This window comes from Lutra lutra, chromosome X, assembly GCF_902655055.1.
Source record: "Lutra lutra chromosome X, mLutLut1.2, whole genome shotgun sequence".
Classification (NCBI taxonomy): domain Eukaryota; kingdom Metazoa; phylum Chordata; class Mammalia; order Carnivora; family Mustelidae; genus Lutra; species Lutra lutra.
In genome coordinates this window covers 55,133,078-55,156,331 of record NC_062296.1, presented here as the reverse complement: position 1 = coordinate 55,156,331, position 23,254 = coordinate 55,133,078, and the positions used below count along the sequence as shown (strand labels likewise).

General features: G+C 36.7%; 1 protein-coding gene across 1 annotated transcript; it reads left to right on the top strand.

The window, feature by feature from the left end:
* The first annotated feature begins 12,330 nt into the window (after positions 1-12,330).
* On the top strand, positions 12,331-19,359 carry LOC125091952 (putative G antigen family E member 3). Its single transcript, XM_047716122.1, has 5 exons — positions 12,331-12,418; positions 13,283-13,374; positions 13,816-13,924; positions 15,970-16,020; positions 19,210-19,359. The coding sequence occupies exons 2-5, from the start codon at positions 13,291-13,293 to the stop codon at positions 19,230-19,232; spliced, it is 267 nt and encodes an 88-aa protein (XP_047572078.1). The 5' UTR covers positions 12,331-12,418; positions 13,283-13,290; the 3' UTR covers positions 19,233-19,359.
* Positions 19,360-23,254: the final 3,895 nt, after the last annotated feature.

Genomic DNA, 23,254 nt, shown 5'->3' with positions numbered 1-23,254 from the left:
GTAATTTAAGAAAATATTACTTTACACAGTGAATATCTTCTTGGGAAAGTATTGTTAGCCAGACACATCCCAATATGTACATACTATTATTCATAGAGTGCAATTTAGTATGTTCAGCTTCCAACTCCATTGCCCCTTTCTTAATACCCCAGAACAACCATGGTTCTCTCAATAGAAACTAGTTTTTTGAAAAAAAAGTTATTTCACATATTTGAATGTAGTGACATTCCAGTTAACATTCCTGACTAGCGGTAAGCATAAGAATGGACTTTATGCGGTGATAAGATCCCAACCCAGTGAGGTACCTTTCTTGATACTTAGCTTTTACAGACTTCTTAAACTGTCAGGACCCCTGAACACTTTCTCTTAAAATTCAGGATAAATATTTTGGGTCAGAAGACAAACTTTTGGGGGGACCAAACTAAAAATTCTTCCATTTGCCTTGCTAACTTCCTTGAGACTGGGAATACCATAAAATACTTAAGTCTGCTTTCAACTTCCTCTGTTCCACCCCAGCTATGTTAAAAAGTAGGTTAAAGTAAAGCCGACTTCATGGATTGGGCACTGAGGGAGTGGAAAGATCATTCCTAATTTTTAGGCAATGGAGACTATGTCATATCTTTAATCATTACTGATAGGTTTTTTGGTCACTCCGCTAACTTTGAGGGTCAATTTTTTTTTGCACTCTATTGATAAATTTTGAAAGTCTAGATTACTCTTGGAACTCCTTATCTTCTCTCAGGAGGGCTGAGGAAAAGTCTGTTTTGTGAAGAGAGTATAGGTGGGTAATATCATCTTACCTATAACATCTAAGATCTAGAAAATAGTCTACAAACTAATAAATATAAGTGGATAATATCTAAATACTTTGTTATTCTGCATGTTAATGTTTTAGAAAGAACATAACCCCTGGTAGAATTGACTTGTTACCTTTTTTTCTCTAACTTTGGCGCAACCATTTTTTTAAAAAGATTTTTTGCCATATATAAATATGTCTGAATAAAGGACATATTTTAGTTAACAAAAATAAATATTGTCAAAGAAATGAATAGAAAATCAGCTTTTAAAAACCAGTTATATAATTTCATATTGTAAATTATGCAGAATCATCTAATGTTTTTCAAAAATGATGTTTCTTTGTACAGAAAAACATGTCTTATTTTTTAAACCTTCTAAAATCTACACGTTAACCTTTCCTGATACAGTAATCAAAACTGACTAATAGATACTCTCCGTAACCTGAGATTTTTCAAAATATAAACTAACAGCAAAGGGACTGGTCTTTTGTTTTACAACTATTTCATATATAAAACTGCCCTCATCTAAAATGCTGCCACAAATACCTGGGAGGTTTAACTTATACATGGAATTTTTAGAGATAATAATGCACAATCTTGTGTTTTGACTTTTGAACTATGTATTTGACAAATGTGAACAATACATTGTTGATGTTAATTAACTCTTAAGAACTGTTAGTCTGTATTTTCTGTATTTTATTCAGAAACATTTGGATTGAGTTCTGTCACTTGCTAGAATTTTCTTCGGTGCCCAGATATCTTTATGTAATTTGTAAAACTCCAAGGCTTAAATTTCGAAGTCGCAACAGAACATTTTATAGTTATCACACTTAAGCTTTTAAATTTACATGGGCAGTTTTTATTATATATGCTTTTGGAGTTCAGTCTAGAAAAAATTAAGAAAGAACCCCCCCCCAAAAAAGCCTTTCATTTTAAAAGAGAAGTCCAAAAAATTCAGACTAAAACAGTTGATCCAGAGCTAACAAACCTAACCGTATCTATAACTTACATCCTCTAAGAGTTTGATGCACAGTTGGAATTTTCTCCCTGCAAAGTCAGTATATAGCACCCATGAATTATTTATGTGATGATTGAACAAAAAATGAACAGATGAATCTTTCAGCTCATACCCCTCCCAAAAAAAAAGGCATTGATCAATAAGACTTTCAAATATAAGGTAAAAATTTGTTTTCAGCAAGTTTTTATAAAGGCTGTTTTTTTTTTCTTTTCCCAACTGGATAAGTGCCTATTCTTATCTTTAAAATGTTTTAAAAAGACACATTGGAATAAAGGTGATATTGATATGCTTGATACATAATTTCCCTGAATGTCTAATGTATTATATTTTCTACGAAACGTATGTTTTATCAAATCACTATTGAAAGAATTAACTCTGAGCAGGATCGGGGTGGCTATAAATATTTTGAATTCTTTTGTATGGTTTCATTTGAAAGAATTGTAAAGATTTCAACATTTTTATATTAAGAAACATCAAATAAATTGTGTGTGTGTGTGTGTGTAAGAACAGGAACAGGCAGTTTGTAAAGTTGCAGCAACATTCAAGGGCCTTTCTGGGACAGATGGTTTAAAGGGCTCGGAAGCTGGAACTGCTCCTCTCACTTCCCCTTTAAATGGAGTCCAGTTAGAAGAGAGACAGTCCCTTTATCAAAAGTTATTAAGGAGAAGGGAGGTGAAAAATCTATGTTAGAGCCTAAGTGCTAGTAGGTGGCTAGAGTTTTCTTTTTCAGTGTCCCTTTGGTAGAAGCACCAAGAAAAGCAGGAAATATTTTCAGCATCATTCTAGTATTGTAATCATCCTTATGAATGATTGTTGGCCTGTTAGACTATGAACTCTTTTGAGCAGTAGGACCCAACCTAAATCCTGCCCCTATTCTCAGAGCCTAGAAGAGTGGTTAAAATTAGGAGACATTTGTTGTTGATCCACAGATTAGAAATGTCTACTACTACTATATTCTTGATTTCTTAGCTTCATATTTTACCTGAAACAATCTCTTATTTTCATGTGGCCCCAGAGTGGAACTGTACTGGATAATTCACTGAAGGCTGTTCCACTACAGAGTGGTTGGTGACTATTAGTAGACTCTCAGTATTTATTGCCTAGAGGAACTGATGAACCAATAAAATAATAGGATTTTTTTTTAGGTAAATGGCATTGATTTATTCAGGTTTACTTTGAAAGAATCAAGTATGTGAGCCCAATGATGATTGGAATTGTGAAGCATAGGTGAGCTCTGTCACACTCCCAAGAACAAGCTCATCCTATAGTTTCAGGACACTTCTCTGTTTATTACAATGACTATTCTCCAGGTTGTTACACTACCACTGTATATGTACAGACTTCTGATTTGGCATGTATGGCCTTTTTTGCGTTTTGATGATTTTGTGTCTTTATTTCCCACTCAAGTGGGTCCTTGAGTGCAAGGACCTAGTTTCCTTGAGTCTTTTTATGTAGCTACAAAACATCACTTGAAATATGGTAGACATTACTGAAGACAGTCTAAATAATTAATATTTTGTAATGACACTGAGTCGGGAAGCATTTACCCCCTAAATTGCTGTCTACCATATATGTGTTTTTGTATATCAGGTGTCACAGACTGTTTCAAGGCAACTGTGAGATACTAGCAAAAGTTCTTACTCATATGGTTCTATCATCCCAGACATGTGCCTCCTGATGGCAGTATCCTACACCACCCGTTAAATATATTTGCCACAATTTTGAGCCTAAATCAGTCTATGTCTCTAGACATTGCTAATCTATAGAAAAGGGAATATAGGCCACCTGGGTGGCTCAGTCGTTAAGCTTCTGCCTTTGGCTCAGATCATGGTCCCTGGGTCCTGGGATGGAGCCCCAAATCAGGCTCTCTGCTCAACGGGGAGCCTGATTCTCCCTCTCCCTCTCCCCCTGCTTGTTTTCCCTCTCCTGCTGTGTGTCTCTCTCTGTCAAATAGATAAGTAAAATATTTTTTTTTTTAAAAGAAAGGGGAATAGAAAAACATTACACCACAGAGTTGATGTCAGCAGAATCCAGGCTATAGGAAACTGTAAGACAAATGATCCAGTTTCTTCAGTAAATGAATTGCCAGGATGAAAGAAAGAAATGGAGGATGAACCTATAAATTAAAAGAGACTTAAGAGACACATCAACCAATTGTAACACATGGATCTTTTGGGGATCCTGATTTGACTAAACTGTAGAATAAATACATATATGAGAATCCAAATAATTATAAAATCGACTTGATATTTAATATTCATTGGAATAATGTTATTGTAGTTATGTTGAAAACAAGAGTCTTTAACTTTTAGAGCTATGTTCTTAAATATTTGTGGTTGAAATGACATCTGGAATTTGCTTTGTAAGTGGATATTAAGTGCATTAGAGATAATAAAAGAAGGTTGGCCTTGAGCTGATAATTGTTAAAGCTGGATGATCATTAGGTGATGGTTCGTTATCTATACTCCTCTCTGCTTTTGTATGTTTGACATTTTCCACAAGAAAAAGTTAATAAAGATATTTATCACAGTTCTTAATAAGCTAATATATATAAGGCACAGAGACAGGAGGAAGAAAAATTTTAGATTGTTTAGAATATGTTGGCTCCATGTTCCCTCTTCTAGCCCAGGAGATCAAATGCCCAAAAAGAGAGGGCTGACAAACTCTGGAGTGGCTAGTGTTTCTCTTGCTACAGGCTGTGTTAGCATTTTTTTTTCCTTTTAATTTGGCTCATTGAAACAGAAAGACTTAAATTCTTATTGATTGGAAAATGGGAATGCATTCTCATGTTCTGTTGAACAGGATATTTGACACAGTCTAGTTCATATCAATGTGAAAGAGCAAAAATAGAGTCTCCGGGGAACAAATTTCTGGAATTTTATAAAAATCAGTAAAATGCCATTTTTGAATAGTTTCTTTAGAAAAATAGTGGCTATAGACTTATTAGTTGCATATTCATTAACTTTAAAGTTTCATTCAGAGGTAGGTGAAACAGGAAAGTAAGTAGTTAACATTCCTGACTATAGATATTCCTTCTGTTTTGAACTGTGCTTAGAATTCTGTAAAGGCTAAACCTTCTAAGGCAGAGTTAGTGAAGTTGTGCAGAAATCAAGAGACATGGGGTCTGTCCCAGCTTTTGTGAGTAAAGGAGCAGGCAGAAAAAACAACATTGGAAGCCCCTTCCAGGAAACTGAAGCAGGTGCTGCCCATTCCACACCTGCTCTCTAAGTGTGTTTCAATCACAAGAGCAGGTAGTTCTAGAGAAATAACGGTTTCTCGGAAAAGGCTGGTTGAAAGCTTTACCTAAGAGTGCCGCTTATTAGCCCCAGTGGGGCAGACCTTTCTCTTCCAAAGTCCCCCTGTTAGAAGGAACAGAAATATTCCACAAAATTTCTCATTAGTCTTTTCTTGGAAGTCGTTTCCTAACCTGAGTTTGTTCTAATTTCAGCAGGTTTTTAAAATTTTGAGGCAGGGGGTGCTTAGGTGGCTCAGCTGGTTAAGGGTCTGCCTTCAGCTCGGGTCATGATCCAGGATCTTGGGATGGAGGCCCCTAGCGGGTTCCCTGCTTGATGCAGAGGCTGCTGCTTCCTCTCTCTGCCTGCCTTTCCCCCTGCTTGTGCTCTTTCTCTCTGCCAAATAAATAGAATATTCAAAAAATAAAATAAACTTTCGAGGCAGAAAGAGGGGAACGGAACTGTAGGTGGTGGTTGCAAATTAAAACAAGTAGTGGTTTGGAGTCCCAACAGGCCATGGATCAAAACTGATTGTAGCCTCTGCTAAGTTACTTTACCTCTCTAATCTTAGGTTTTCTCTTCTGTAAAATAGGGATAATCATAGCCCCTACTTTTATAAATAGCACTGCTTCTGAGAAGCCCTTTTGATCTCTTGGGGTAGAGTATTCTTTTTTTTTTTTAAGATTTTATTTATTTATTTGACAGACAGAGATCACAAGTAGACAGAGAGGCAGGCAGAGAGAGAGAGGGAAGCAGGCTCCCTGCTGAGCAGAGAACCCGATGCGCTACTCGATCCCAGGACCCTGAGATCATGACCTGAGCCGAAGGCAGCGGCTTAACCCGCTGAGCCACCCAGGCGCCCCGGGGTAGAGTATTCTTATGTTCCCAAGTACCCCACTGTGTTGTTATTCCCTAGTTCTTATCAAAATTGTATTTTTATTTATTATATTTATTAGCCTGAATGTTTCTCTCTTCTGAGCTCTATAGTCCCCTGACTCTGGGATTGAGACTAGATTGTCTTTGTGTCCCCAGAGTCTGGCATGGGGCCTGGAACATGGTGCCCCACAAGTGCTAATAACATGTATAGTTTATAAATGATTGTCATACCTCCAACTTTTCAAAAATATATTGCTGTTATTTTACCAAGTATTTGCTGGAAAATGTGAAAATTGATATACCATAAGACTGGTATATACTCAAATTTCTTTTTATTGAGAAAAATTTTGTCTATCAATCATGCTTCCATTTTTCAGAATCTTCTAGTAACAACTATTACTAACCTTAATACTATGGGATATTCCCTAAGAGGCTGAACTGGCCCCACCTCTGCATTTGATAACTCACTGAACTTTCCCAAATACAAGTGATGGGAACATATGGTAGGCCCTTTCTATTTTTCAGTTTAAGAACTGTTGAATGAATACAAGTATGCCAATTATATCATTTTCTTTTACAGAAAAAAGATAGCAATGGCGGGGGGTGGTGTCTGTATGGCACAGTAAGTTAGGCGTTTGCCTTCAGCTCAGGTCATGATCCCAGGGTTCTGGGATTGACCCCCATGTCAGGCTCCTTGCTCAGTGGGGAGTCTGCTTTTCCCTCCCCCTGCTTGCACTCTCATTCACTCGTTCACTCTTTCTCTCTCTCCCTCTCAAATAAAAATCTTTTAAAAAAAGAAGGATAGCAATCAGGATTAGATGCTAACAAATTCACACATACAAGACAAGGCAAGGCCAAGACCTGACTGATTCAACTAGTAAAGATACAAAGAGCTACTTTTAGATTTAGACAGTTTATATACACAGTGCAAAGAAGAATGAGCTAATGGTGCCAGCTCCCCAGGTCCTTGTCCCACATACCCTAATTAACAAAGAAACAAAAGGGGCCGTATATGAATAGACATTTTTCCAAAGAAGGCATACAGATGGCTAACAGCCACATGGAAAGATGCTCAACATCACTTATGATCAGGGAGATACTAATAAAAACCATGATGTGATACCACCTCACACCTCTCAGAATGGCTAAAATTAACATAGGAAACAACAGGTCTTGGCAAAGATGCAGAGAAGGAGGAACCCTCTTACACTGCTGGTGAGACCGCAAACTGGTGCAGCCACTCTGGAAAACAGTATGGAGTTTCCTTAAAAAGTTAAAAATAGGGACGCCTGGGTGGCTCAGTTGGTTAAGCGGCTGCCTTCGGCTCAGGTCATGATCCCAGCGTCCTGGGATCGAGTCCCACATCGGGCTCCTTGCTTGGCGGGGAGCCTGCTTCTCCCTCTGCCTCTGCCTGCCATTCTGTCTGCCTGTGCTCGCTCGCTCTCCTCTCTCTCTCTGACAAATAAATAAAATCTTTAAAAAAAAAAAAGTTAAAAATAGAACTATACTATGATCCAGCAATTGCATACTAGGTATTTACCCAAAGAATACAAAAACACAAATTCAAAGAGATACATGCACCCCAAAGTTTATACCAGAAATATCTACAATAGCCAAATTATGGAAAGAGCCCAAGTGTCCATCAACTGAGGAACAGATAGGGATGATGTAGTATAAATACACACAATAGGATATTAGCCAAAAAAAAAAGAATGAAATCTTACCATTTGCAATGACACAGATGGAGCTAGAGGGTATATTGCTAAGAGACATAGATCAGAGAAAGACAAATATCATATGATTTCACTCGTGGAATTTAAGAAACGAACATGGCAGGAGGGGGCAAGAGGCAAACTAAGAAACAGACAACTGTAGAGAACAAACTGATGATTACTGGAGGGGAGATAATTAAATAGGTGAAATAGATTAAATGGGTGATGGGTATTGTGATGAGCATCAGGTATTGTATATAGGTGATGAGTCACTAATTCTACACCTGAAACTAAATTGCACTGTATGTTAATGACCTGGAATTTACATTATACCCAAGCAGAGCAGGAATTTCTATTTTATTATCTGTGGGCCGCTTAAATTCCATGCTTCAGCCAACAGACCAAACAAATTGCTAGAGTCCTTTCTAACTCCTTGAGCTGTAATACTGAATGTGAAATCTTTGCTTAGTGACCCATATCAATAAATTTAGCCTGAGCCAACTTTATGTTCATTTCACCATTGTTCCATATTCCATGGATATTCTTAGTATCCATTCCCACACATGTTCTCCAGATTTCTGTCTGTATAAATCATAAACTCAAGTAGTTCTTTTGCCATGCAGCTCACCTCCTCATGGGTTACATAGTACCTCACCTTTAGGGGCCTACTGGGATGTGAGTTTAGTTATAGGTCTAAAAGTATAGAAGAGTGATGGCAAGTGGGTCCTGAGGACAATCAGCATTGTTATGCATGAAAACTGCCTCATTGGGGGCTCTTACCATTTGCTTAGGCAATGCAAGTTTAATACCCTCAGACACAGGTGAAAAAGCTATACTACTGTGGGTGGGGAGGCTACCACTGGGAATGGGGAGACCAATTCCACTGGCCATGGGGAGAAATGATCTACTGGCGAATAAGACTTGTCAGAATTTAGGGGCTCAATGTAACAGCTTTATCAAGGCCTTCCTACACGTTCCTACTCCAATTTACAGGATCACCTTCTTTCCCAATCAATTTCCCTTACTTCAACAGTAGACACCCTGCAAGGCTAGGTCTTCCATTGTAATTCAGCCAATTAAAGGATAAGATTCAGCATTTGATTTTCAGCAATTTCAACCCTGTTTCTACAGGAGATAAGGTTCTCCTTCAGGGCACAAATAGAAAAACTTAAGACATTTATTACTCAGAATTCAAATCCTTCAGCTCATCTTTTTCTCTTACTACTTTGTCCAGGGACATTTGGAGAAACCAACTGATGTCCTTATATTTTTTAGCTTTCAAAAAATATTCTTTTTTTTTAAGATTTTATTTATTTATTTATTTGGAAGACAGAGATCAGAAGTAGGCGGAGAGGCAGGCAGAGAGAGAGGAGGAAGCAGGCTCCCTGCTGAGCAGAGAGCCCGATGCGGGGCTCGATCCCAACACCCTGGGATCATGACCTGAGCCGAAGGCAGAGGCTTTAACCCACTGAGCCACCCAGGTGCCCCTCAAAAAATATTCTAAATATCATATACAGAGTCACTTAGCTCCTTCTTTCTTAGGAGTATCCACTGCAGATATTTTGCATATCTCTATACACAGTTCATGGACTATCTCTCTTTACTGCTGAAAATAGAGTTATTAACTTCTTTAAATCTAGTAATACTAAACAGTCAATTCCAGAAACTCAAGAATCCATTCAGAAAACTCATCTTTAAGATTCAGTTCCTCTAAAACCACTCTCAGTACCAAAATGTGCATTAGTTGGTGTTCTCCAGAGAAACAGAACCAATAAGATATACATATAGATAGATATAGGTAAATACGAAAATATCATAGGAATTGGCTCTTGTGATTGTGAGGCTGAGAAATCTCACAATTTTCTGTCTGCAGGCTGGAGAAAAAGGAAAGTCCGTGCTGTGATTCAGTACGAGTCTGAAGGCTTGAGAATCATGGGACTGACCAATGGCCTAAGTCACTGTCTGAGTCCAAAAGCCTAAAAACCAGGAACACTGATTTCTGAGGGCAAAAGATGGATGTCTCAGCTGAAGCAGAGAGCAAATTCTTAATTTACCTTTTTGTTCTATTTAGGACCACAACAAATTAAATGATGCCCATTAACATTGAAGAGGGCAGTCTTCTTTACTCAGTCTACTGATTTAAATGTTAATTTCCTCTGGGAACATTGTCAAAGACACACCAAAAAATAGTACTTTACAAGCTACCTGGGCATCCCTTAGCCTAATCAAGCTGACACATAAAATGGACCAGCACACCAGTGAAGCCGTAAGAGCCTTGGGTTTTACTTGAAGAAAAGCCTTTTGATTTGTTTTATTTCTTTGTTTTTTAGAAAATTCCCTTAATACAGAAAAGGTATTCATGTTACCTGTTTCTTCTTTTTAAGTGTCAGCAGGTGCCTACAGCCTCTTGTTCTCTTGGTGTCTTGTGAAGACTGTATGCATTGCTTGGCTGTATCAAAAGGACTCCATATCCTACTGCGCCTATCCTCTGTGTATCTTATGAAGCAAGTGTGAGAGTTGCATTTCACGTGATAAGTAATACATAATTTGACCTCAACCACCAAGCAGTCTGAGCTTAGAGTCCAGCTCTTTATGTTACTCTGGAAAATGACAGCTTCCCTGAATCTGTAGAATTTGCTCCACCCCCCAATCTCACCCTTGGGCCTGTTAAAACTTAATTTTTCCTGTACCCCTGGGGCTAAAAATACATTATATGTTTATTTAAAAATTAATTTAAAAAACTTAATTTTTTCCCTAGATTCTCCTGCTTGAAAGAAAGGACACTCTTGTCATGTGGGAAATTGCAGCACTCCCACAGGTAGAGCAGCTGCTGGGAGTCCCAAATCCTAACTCCTTGCTTAGCAGCCCAGAGAGAGTTCCTAGAGTCAGGCATCAGGCAATTCTTGTCTTTACAATGTCTTTCATATTTTCTGCTGTTTCATGTGTGTCACCAGAGCTGCTTCACAGACTAGTTTTCATCCAAGTCCAGTCACTGCCTTATAACAAGTTGGGCAGCAGTTATCTCCCACAGGAATGGTGAGAGAAAGCTGAAGATTGGCAAACCTCTGCCTTTTGAAGTGCACTGAACAATTCAGGAATAATCAAAGCCCAGATCCTCATGAACCATTGCTGTCTAGCCATTTGATGGCATGAATTTGACCATTTGCTGGTTATGTGATCACAGAAAGTCTGAGTCCAGAAATCACAATCTCCCATTCTTTGAGCACTTGATTGCCCTCATTAACAACAGGTATTAACAGAAAAAAAAGCAAGTTAAATTTGGTAATGATGGTGTCCTTGCTGAGATTATCAAAAAGGATAAAAGATAAAATATAAATGAAAGACCAAGGATTATGATTAGTCTCAGTCCTAAATTTTTTTTTTGAAGAAACACAATTCCTATTCAATCTGCTTTTTATGGGGAGAAAGACTGAGACTTACTTTACCCCCACTCATGGTATTTCTTTAAAAGAAGCCTTGGGGCACCTGAGTGGCTCAGTCAGTTAAGTGTCTGCCTTCCACTCACCTCATGATCTCAGAGTCCTGGGATCAAGCCCAGCATTTGGCTTCCTACTTGTCAGGGAGCCTGCTCCTCCCTCTCCCACTGCTGTTCCCCTTGCTTGTACTCTCTCTCTCTCTCTCTGTGTGTGTGTGTGTGAAATAAATAAATAAAATCTTTTAAAAAATTAAAAATTAAAATAAAATAAAAGAAGCCTAACTGGATAGAATACATAAGAGTTCACCAAAACATCCCAATTTATTTTCAAAATGCTACTTTCCGATTAGGGCCCCCTTCCTGACCTTTCCTTCCATATACTACTTCTCACAGAAAACTGGTAAGTTATATAAAAATAATAAGAAAGGAAATCTGCACATAGCTCTTTGTTTATGTTAATAAGAGTTCATACTCCACTGGGTTCCTCAACATAAATTCACTAATCCAGGTATCTCTTGCCCAAGAAGATAAAAATGGGAAATAACTCTTATTCATTCCAGGAATTTTATAAGACCCATCAATTCTTCAATAAAAAGTGCCAAGTGACATTTTTCAACCTCATGACTCTTTGAACCATTGTCTTAAAATTCTTGCCTCACCACATTCTCTAAATCCAAACCATTCTATTATGATTAACATACATTAACTACACTTTATCCTGACGTTTGTAGACCTGCTCTACATCAACTTCGAAATCTGAATAAATATCTCTCCTGCCCTGCCACCTGCAAGACTCTACTAAGCCTCAGTCCAGGTAGTGCTCTCCCTTACACTATTATGCAATAAAGTCACCTTCACTTAGCAAATTGGCTGATATTTTTAAGTACAGTATATGAGGAGCATAGTCACCACCCCTGTACACCATGTGACAGTGGACTGAGCATGACAGAGTCCCAGAAACACAGAAAGAAATGATTAATCAAAGCATGTATAAAAATAATAAAAACATCCATTTCTGTCACGTTGTTCTGAGAAACATTCTTCACAGAGGGTAACCTGGGGTTATCTGTCTCCAAAGTTTCTGGATGCACAGGAAAGACTAGACGGGAAGAAAAAGCCCTATTTCTTGTTGTCGGGAGGCCTTGTTCTCGCGTGGTTCTGAGTCTCAGTGGCAACCTCTAGCAAACCTCAACCCACATTTCACGTGCCTCAGTCAGTGCGCATGCCTGTTGCTGTGCATGTCAGTTGCTGCACATGCGCCTTGCAGTCAGTGTTCTGTGAGCAGAGCTGAGGCGGAGGCAGTCGTGTTCCTTACGTCTTGATTCTTTCTGTCGAAGACGCTCCTGGTAGGTCCACAAATCAGTTTTTCCAGGAATCTTAAGTGTGATTTAGTGTAAAGCGGGTGCTGTTGGGCTTCGGGCAAGTCCAGGTGGCACAATCGGTAGCCTCCAGGAAGGAAGGTTTTCTGTTGGTCGCCATTCTTCTCACAGGCGTTGTGACCATCATGGCGGTTGTTAGTCGGCGTGGGGGTGGGAGGGCGGGCAAGGGAGGAACGTGAGACACAGAACGGGTCAGATAAAGATGGGGGTGTGCCTTGGGGTTATTATTTGAGGTGTTTGGGTCCCGAAAGTACCTGGAACTGCCAGCAGAGCGCGGAAGCTGGATTCCTCACTGGGGCCCTGGGCAGGGAGCCAGCCAGATGGGCAGAAAAAAAGGGTCTAGAAACGGGGAATTCTGTGGGGTTGTAACTGCTTTCTGAGACTTGTGGGGTACCGTGCGAAGTGCAAGGGAGGAGAGGACCGTTTAATCGGTGTTTACACTAAACATCTCTGCCCTTGTAGTGTGAAAACAGCCATATATCCTGGGGCTTTTAAAGTATTTTGGGGGCGCCTAGGTGGCTCATTCAGTTAAACGTCTGCCTTTGGCTTAGGTCATGAACCCAGGGTCTTGGGATGGAGCCCCACATCGGACTCCCTGCTGGGTGGGGATTCTGCCTCTCCCTCTCCTTCTGTTGCTCCCAGGGCTTGTGCTTGGCGAATGCGCTCGTGTGTGCGCACGCGCTCGCTCTCTCTGATATATAAATAAAATCTTTTTTTTTTAAATAAAAATATCTTCAAAGTTAAAAAAAATTAAAAGAAAATATTTAGCCACGGTAGTGGTATAACTATTCTCTTAGATACATTTTCCAAATACCAATATTCTACTTTCAGGGTGAATTATGAGTGGGCATGTAAAACCAAGATCCAAATCTAAACAAAGAAGAAATGATCAAAAGTGTTCCCAGGGAATTGAAACTGTGGTTGTGAGTACTTTAACATTTGATGTTTTCTATTACCAGAAATTTATTTTTTTGAAAAGTTTGCTAAACTACTATGGATACAATGATAAGTTTTCTCTGGTGATAATGGGAGGGAAACACTGATCTAGGAGAATTCCATTGGGGTGTTTCCTATGGAAATATACCCTGGGATTTCTTTCCCATGTTTTTTTAACAACAAACTGCACACATCTATCCCAGTATAATTTAAAGTAGCCTCCAAAGTCCTTGTTGGTATTTCTTCTTGAGTAGTCTATGGGAAGAGTAACTTCATTAAAAATAAGTTTATAGAACCTGGTTTTAAAAATGCCTTTATACTTATTTATGACTAGATATATCTACGTATTTTATGATTTATATTGTTGGCATGTATGAAGAACAAAACTTTTTATTTGCCCATGTGTGTGCATGCACACACACCTCTAGGCCCAGCAGCTCAGTGATGAGCAACTGAAACAGAAGGAGGCACCACCTTCGAGTCAGAATATTATACCTGATCAAGGGAAGGAAGCTGAAGGAGGACCTGTGGCTCAAGGTGAAGGGAAAGGGAAGAAGAAAGCTTAAGGGGGCTGGGGGCATTTGTGGGCATCATGCATTATGACATATCGTAACAGGAGGAAGGAAAACAGAGATTATCTCAAACCTTTCCTGAAAGTAGGCTGAAAATATGAGGAGACAATATTCGCAGCTTTGTGTGGTCTTCACTATAATGAATTTGCGCTTTTTGTACAAGATTTTTTTTTTTGCTTGAAAATATAGACCTTGCCAAAACAGAAGAAACTGTATTCAATTATAACTACAAAAATTGCACATCATTTCAGTAGTTTGTTTTCCTCAGAACGTTGTTATGTGACCTTTTTAATCATTGCATCAAAAGCATAAATGATTTAAAAAAAAGTGTAAGCAACTTTTAACAGCACATGCCAAGTCAACATATAACACCTGGAATAAGAGCCTGTTTGCATAAGGATGGTAGTCTCATTTTATTAGAAAACAGGCTCAGGGATCATGGTTTGCCAAAGAGCACTTCACTCATGGAGGCATAACTCATATTTCATTCCAAGATTTATGTTCTTCTTACCACATATGTTGTTGTATGAGAAGTGTATGAAATCTTGCCATTTGCAATGAGGTGGATGGAGCTAGAATGTATTATGCTAAGCAGATTAAATCAGAGAAAGACAAATATACAGTTTCGCTCATGTGAGATTTAAGAAACAAAACAGATGAACACAGAAAAAAGAGAGGCAAGCCAAGAAATAGACTCTTAACTATAGAGAAAAAACTGTGGGTTACTGGAGGGGAGCTGGGCTGGGGTGAGAGGGTGGTGGGTGGGATGGGTTAAACAGGTAATTGGTCTTAAGGAGGGTATTTTTTTGTGATGAGCACTGGATGTTGTATGTAAGTGATGAATCATTAAATTCTACATCTGAAACTAATATTATACCATTTGTTAATTAACTGGAATTTAAATACAAACTTTAAGAAAAAAATAAAAACAAAAGTGAATTGCTTTGTATAAAATGCTTAATATTCAAATATGTCTTTACTGTAAAGTAGCTCAGTCCTGGCCCAGGAATAAATGCAGTTCAGTGGAGCAGGAGAAAGACTCCAGAAGAGAGCTCAATAAATGATAGCCACTATTTCCTTTTATTGTTAGTTTGATCTGGTAAACTTGGTAATAGCTGGGTAATGTAGAATACTGGCATATAATTAAATATATTAGTATGATTTTTAAATTGGCTTTTAAAAGATGTTTAAATACTTCTATGATTAGGAAAATCAAAAGTACCTTAAAATTACCATACAACCAAAAACTTTCTTCTAAATATAGTATTTTTACCATTTATACTCAATTATTTACATAATTCAGGGCATGGATTATTTTAGCAATTCATTGTTAAAAGGTTTCCACTATATGACTGACAGCAAAGCCCATTAATTTCCTTCCAACCTACTTCCTTTATTCTCATTTTAGGACAGAAATTTTGCTAATACTTTGATGGTATTTTTGATACTTTGTTCTAAATAGGACTTGTTTATGAAAAATTACTTATAGGACCTTTGTACCTTAATATAGCTAGTTAATTTTAATAAAGTAAGTTTCAGGTTACCCCAAAAGGGGTTGTGTGTCACGACTACAAGATTTGTCATAAGCCCAAATATGCCCATACTGAATCCTTCAGAAAATTACTTTTTTATTGTAGTTAAAATCCTGTCCATAGTGTGGATTTCAGATTTTGTAGATAGCTGATGCTCTCTACTCTTGGTGGTGATATAATTTTATATATATATATATATATATATATTATATAATATATATGATATATAATATCCTTGTGATATAATGGAAATGTAAATGTAGTGTGTTTATCTTTTTGTGTGCGTGGTTTATCTTTAGATTGTCATTTAAAATAGTTTTTCATAATACAGGAAAAGAAAGATGTAAGTCTATCCTTCCATCATAGTTATCATCATAGTAACCTGCAGGATTTCATTTCATATAACTGAAGGAATAAATATTTTTTCCTTATTTATATTTCATGTTCATTGCTTAACCTGTTAACTTTTTTTTTTAAGAGCCTGATGTGGAAGTTGATCTCTGGGAGCTGGCTGAGCCAAAGACTTGGGGTAAGGGTAAAGATGGTCTGAATGACAAGGGGCAGATTTACCAAATGTAGAGCCCATTAAAATGCCAGAAGCAGGTATGTTACCCATTAAGAATGCAAAGTATGTGGTTTTAGTTTTCAGAATATTTTATCACCAATAATATAGACATAACATTATTATTACTTTAATAAAAACAGTTGCATTTTAAATCCTTTCCCCCAAAGAAGCCTCAAATGACTAAAAAAGAAAGTGACAAGAGATATTCAAGTTTATTATTCTTCATATAATAAAGATTATTTGGCAGGTAATTTGGACCCTAAGTGCCTGACTGCCTTACTTATAGACCATCAGATCTAGAAACAAATTTGGTCAAAGCCATATTGAATTATGAAATATAAAAACATTTTCTTACTTTTGAGTGTAAGTACTTTAACCAAGAGCTGATAATTTTCAGATTCTTTCATAATTTCCACTTTTACAAATACATAATCCATTTATAATAAATATCAGCTTATATAAAATATACTGAGGCACTGAAGTAGGTTCTACTACCAGCTCTAACATAATTTGTATGATTCCAGGAGAATCCCTTAACTTCTAAACTCACCTTTACTCCTGTATAATTAGTGAAGTCAAATCAGATATATTAAAGTAACTTTTAATGCTGATTTTTACATTCTCTGGTTCTGTTGGACAGCATGTATAGAATACAAAGATAGGCTGTTTTGCATGACTCAATTGTAAAATATCATCTGGCATCAAATTTTAACATTTGAATTGAGATTTCATTGCTACTAAGATAATGAGTAAATACTGCTTGATGTTTTTTTTTTTCTATATGAAAACCCAAATAGGTGTAGGTAGATTCCATCAAATTCTGATTTCTTTTGGCTGTTAAAAAAAAAATTGCATTTTAAGTCCTTTTTCCCAATGAAGCCTCAAATGACTACATAAGAAAATGGCAAGAGGGAGTCAAGTTTCTAGTATCTGTGGCAGATCAAGTAGAGAAAATCCATGTAATCACTGAAGCTCAAGATGGGTTTAAGATCTCTGTGCTAGGGGCACCTGGGTGGCTCAGTAGGTTAAAGCCTCTGCCTTCGGCTCAGGTCATGATCTCAGGGTTCTGGGATGGAGCCCCACATGGGGCTCTCTGCTCAGTGGGGAGCCTGCTTCCCTTCCTCTCTCTCTGCCTGCCTCTCTGCCTACTTGTGATCTCTGTCTGTCAAATAAATAAATAAAATCTTAAAAAAAAAAAAGGTAGGACCTCCAAAAAAAAAAAAAAAAAGTAGGACCTCCTTTAAAAAAAAAAAAAAAAGATCTTTGTGCTAAGCACACTCACTGTCCCGTCAGTCTTCATGAGCTACTGTCCCTAATAAAAATGTGAACACTATGATAACATCACCTATAATCATAGGAAAAGTGACATAAATTTCTGCCTTGAGACATATATTTGTAAGATTTGAAGTTTAAAGTCTTTAACTTTAATAATTCCTAAGTAATCAACATATTTTATACATTTGTTTTTCTAATCATTGACCATTATAAGAGCTTCTGAATTTAAATGACACATTTGGTATTTAGAGAGGAAATTACCTTTCATTGGCCTAAACTTTTTTAGTCTACATTGCTGAACCATTCCATTAGACTATTTATATAAAAAAATAGTTTTCAGACTATTTCTGGGAGCCTACTGAACATGGCTAAAATGTACTCATAGGAAGATCATAGTCTTTAAAATGCATGTTATTACTTAGATAATACATTACATCAGTATCCAATATAAAAGGCAAGAAAAAAAGAAGCAATGGAATAAACCTAACAAAAAGGAAAAAGGTACTTAATAAAAGGTATGAAATATTAGTAAAAGGGAAAGTAATGCAACTAATAAATCAGGAAGATTGCTCTTCTAAAAAATATTTATGAAGAGTATCCTCTAGTGTACATAATCTTGAAGAAAATTTAAAAAATGAAGTGTACATAATAAGGAATATGAACAAGACACTAATAAAGGGTATTTTATATAATTGAAAGTGAATATGTTCTTGAACTCTTAATATTTTTAAAGTATGGATGAAATGATTGATATATTAGGAAAACTTATATATCCCTGTAGTATGTGAATATCTGAACATTGCAGATACTGTGAGAAAACTTCTGAAGTTTGTCAGAGTTGTCCCTCAGAAGCAATTACTTTTAGTGAATAATATGATATTGATTGTATACTTGAAAGGTGGAGAGAATAAACATTCTTAAACATTCTCACACGCAGCAAGTTAACTATATGCAGTGATGGATATGTTACTTCCTTATGTTTATTTGGTAATCACAGTGTACAAGTAGGAGAAAATCATCATGTACACTTGAAGTATATACAAGTATATTTGACAATTATTCCTCAATAAAAGTTTTTTAAAAAGCACTTACTTTTAGAAACAAATGTTTGACTTTTCTAGGTATCTTCCTCTCCCTTTCTTCATTCATTTCCTTTTTCCCCTCCTCAATTCATTCCCTCCATTTTTGTATCATGCTATAAAGACATGGTATATATGTGCTTCACATTTTGATGTCAGAAACAATGGTGATGACTTAAAATCAGTATGACTATGTAATTTATGATACAAATGGTCAAATGTGAAAAAAAGGCATTATTCATAATCATAGTAGGATTATAGGTGGAAATGGGGACAAATGGTTACCAATCACATAAGAGCCAAACTAGCTCAAAAAAACATTTTTGACTTCAGCACCATAGAGCCAAAACAAATGTAGTACTGGCCTTTTTATTTACTTAAGCAGCAAAAATATGACCTTGTCTTAGTTATCTTATATCCAGAATGTTATTTCAAATGGAAGCTTTTATTTTATTTATTTTTAAATATTTTTTATTTACTTAGCACAAACACACAAGTGGGGAGGGGCAGAGGGCGAGAAAGAGAATATCCAATAGACTCCATGCAGAGCCCTACATGGTCTTGATCTCATGACCCTGACATCATGACCTGAGTTCTGTTCATTTATTATATTCTGAATTTGAACAGCCTTTTTGTTTCCTTGTACCCAGAGAAAGAGTAATGTTTAAAAATATTGATAAATATATGCTTAGAAATCTATCTTATAAAACCAAAACTATAGTGTTTGTTGTATACATTTAATATACTATAAATAAAATTCTGCTAAGTAATGTTTCCAACTGTTTTGTTTACCTTACAGATGAAGGGCAATCACAGGTTTAAAAGAAGACTGAAGCTGAAAAGAAGCTTAAAAGAAGCTGAAACCATGCAAACTGTTCTTATGTTGGATATTTCACTGTTACAACTTTCTCAATAAAGTTTTACAACTTTCTCCAAAGAATCATGCAAATATTTTTTTAAACTTATTTCTAAGCATTGATGCTATTGAAAATCATATCACTTCATTTATTATTTCCCTGAGAGAACATTTATTGAATATCTACTTTGTAATTTTCATATGTCTTTTTTATTCAAGTATAATTAATATTCAGTGTTATATTAGTTTCAGGTATACAATATAAAAATTCAACAATTCCACACATCACCTGATGGTCATCAAGATAAATACACTGTTAACCCCCTTTACCTATTTTACCCATCCCCCCCACCCACCTCTCTTCTGGCAACCATCAGTCTGTTCTTTGTATTTAAGAGTCTGTTTTTTATTTGTCTCCTTTTTTCTTTGTTCATTTTGTTCATTATTGTGATTTATCTGGTATATACAGATGTATTTGTAAATTGATGTTCTCTCCAGCAACTTTGCTAAATATGCTTTTTAATTTTGAAAGCCCATGTCTAGCTTCTTTTTGGTTTCTTTTTTTTTTTTTAAAGATTTTATTTATTTATTTGACAGACAGAGATCACAGTAGGTGAAGAGATAGGCAGAGAGAGGAGGAAGCAGGCTCCCCGCTGAGCAGACAGCCCGATGCGGAGGCTCGATCCCAGGGTCCTGGGATCATGACCTGAGCCAAAGGCAGAGGCTTTTTAACCCACTGAGCCACCCAGGCGCCCCCTTATTTTTGGTTTTCAACATATACAATCATACAGTCTTTGAATATTAACAATTTGCTTCTCTTTTTTTTTTTAAAGATTTTATTTATTTATTTATTTATTTGACAGAAAGAGATCACAAGCCGATGGAGAGGCAGGCAGAGAGAGACAGAGAGGGAAGCAGGCTCCCTGCTGAGCAGAGAGCCTGATGCTGGACTCGATCCCAGGACCCCGAGATCATGACCCGAGCCGAAGGCAGCGGCTTAACCCACTGAGCCACCCAGGCGCCCCCTTCTTTTTGGTTTTCAACATATACAATCATACAGTCTTTGAATATTAACAGTTTGCTTCTCTGTTTTAAACATTATAACTTTTCTCATTTTATAACATTGGACAGACCCACCCCATACAATGTTGAATAGAACTGGTAATATTGGACATTGTTGTCTTATTCCTGATAAAAAAAAATGGAAATTTATAAAGTTCACCATGTTTATTGTATAATAAAGGAAGTTTTATTCTAATCCTAGCTTGCTAAAAATATTTATCTTGGATATATGCTGACTTTCATCAAACACTTGTAGTGTATTTATTGAGATGATCATAGGATTTTTTTCTCCTTTAATCTGTTAATGTGGTGAATTACATAGGTAAATTCCTATGTTTTAACCAACTATACATTATTGGGGGGGGAAATGGATATATTCTTTCAGAAGAATATTCTTCTGAATACTCAAAAGATACTGTTCTTTCAGAAGAATGATATATTATTCTTCTGAATAATCTAAGTCTTAATAATTTGTTTAGAATTTTTGTGTATGTCCTCATGAGTGACATTAACCTGTATTTTTATTTCATGCATTCTCTTTTTTGGTCTTTGGTGTCAAGGTAACACTAGCTTCATAAAATGAATTGGCATGTAAAACCCTTTTTCTACTCCTTGGAACTGAAGACTGACAGGCTATGAGTAATGCAGGGCTAGACTTTCCCATGTTTAGCTGTTTCTGAATTGTATCTCCTTTTTAGCACTGGACCCTACTTAAAGTACAGTAACTATCTTTTCAAGCCTTGTGAATTGCCCATCTTTCCTAAAAAGATACTCCTAATGATGCTATCACCATGCAAGCTACCTGTTCCTATTTCTATGCTGATATTCTATACCCAGAAAGTTAAATATCATGGCTCCATTAACTTGCACATTTAATGGTTGTGAATGGCTGACCAACCAGAGCTGTATATAGTTATGACAGTAACTCCATTTATTGTGTTCTTTAATAATAACAGGAGTTACAAAAACTCATATTTGCAAGGTGTGTACTAAGCCACTTCTTTTTCCTATGTTTCATGCATTTATGACCTCATTTTATATATTTGATGATCTCACAAAAAAGGTCAGAGTGTACCCAAAACTTGTATCTGACTCCAGTAAGCTGCAGATTTGGAGATTCAAGTTCTAAGAAGCCTTGCTCTTTCTCAAAGTAAATAAAAAAGACTTGCTCTTTCTCAAAGTAAATATTTCTGAAAATGTTGCTCTTTCTCAAAGTAAATACTTCTGAAAATGTTGAATCTAGGAAAACTCACAGTGTACATTATGGCTATCATGGTAATCTGATATTTTTATAAAAATTTATAGTAATTTTTTCACTATTTGACATAAAAGATTTTGTTCTTCTCTTGAAGGAAAGTTTTCCCCAAATGTATCCCACACATCATATAGTGTCCTAAATGAAATCATTGATAACAGAAACAAAATATTTTGATAACATAAATTACTGTGCTATAGAAAAATTTAGAATATTAAAGCCATTTGGAATAGTTAGTATGAAGAAAAATGAGATGATGATACAAGCACCCATGGCAAAAGATCACAAAATCTGCAGAATTTCTTTTTTTTTTTTTTAAGATTTTATTTATTTGACAGAAATCACAAGTAAGCAGAGAGGCAGGCAGAGAGAGAGGAGGAAGCAGGCTCCCTGCTGAGCAGAAAGCCCGATGTGGGGCTCGAACCCAGGACCTGGGATCATGACCTGAGCCGAAGGCAGCAGCTTAACCCACTGAGCCACCCAGGCGCCCCAAAATCTGCAGAATTTCTGACTTCTCTTCAAAAGTTACTCAAAGGCAGGGAGGATGTTACACGTAACTAATGAATCATTGAACACTACATCAAATAGTACATAATAATGTAGTATACAGTGGCTACCTGAACATAATAAAATAAATAAAGGCAGAGAGGGAAAAGCCACAAATCTCACCCTCTAGATACATCTCCATCACCTAACAATCACCATATCTCAGAAGCATCTCCAAGAGGCTAGTTTTAGCCTTACACCCCTATTAGTCGGCACAATACAAGAATTACATCACTGAGCCACCCCATTTGCATCTTCAAACTCCAAAAAAAAAAAAAGCTTCTGTAACTAAGGGCACTACTCAAAATTCACCTCATTTAGGGACTGGGAAGGGATTATAAGCAGCAATTGTTTCCCCACTTTATAGAGGATGAAAAATACTCCCTAGTAAAAAGTACTGAAAATCGAAGTTTCAAATTAAAAGTGAGACTACAGGTAGGGTGTCACACTTTGCTATAAAATGTATGAGAGGTCCCTAGGTTGTGGAGTTAGATTTTTTAAAAAATGAGGGCCTACGTTAAAGGGAAAGGGGGAATGGCTGAAGCAAATTAACTTGGTTCCTACCTATTCTGCCTCCTTATAGACTATGGCACAAAATAGCTATGGGTTTCAGTCCTGGTTCTGACAAACACTGACTATATGATGACAGGAAAGGTATTTAGATCCACTGGGTCTGTTTCATTTCTAAAATAGAAATTATAGTATTTACACTAATTTCTATGAAGAATAAATGAAATAACATGAAGTAAGCATTATATTGCAAATGGCTTTGGCTCCTTCCTTTTTTTTAATTTAACCTTTCAAATGTTTTTGTTTCATTTACCATCACAATTACACCTCTAGCAAATAGTACTGATTCTGAATTTCAAGTAGAGATATAAAGCTAACTTTTTAAATTATCTGAGTTTAGAAACTTGATTTCAATATATTTACTGATTAAATAACAGTGTAGCTGGTGTTAGATATGGCATCCATTCTAAAGTGGGTTTGTAAGTATCTGAGGTCTGACAAGGCTGCTCTAAGTCACGATATGTGCTGAAAACTGTGTTCCTTGCTATGTGTGCCAAAGGAAAAAAGTCAATGTTCTGGCCATGCAACCCACACAAGTCAACACCAGAGTCTGTC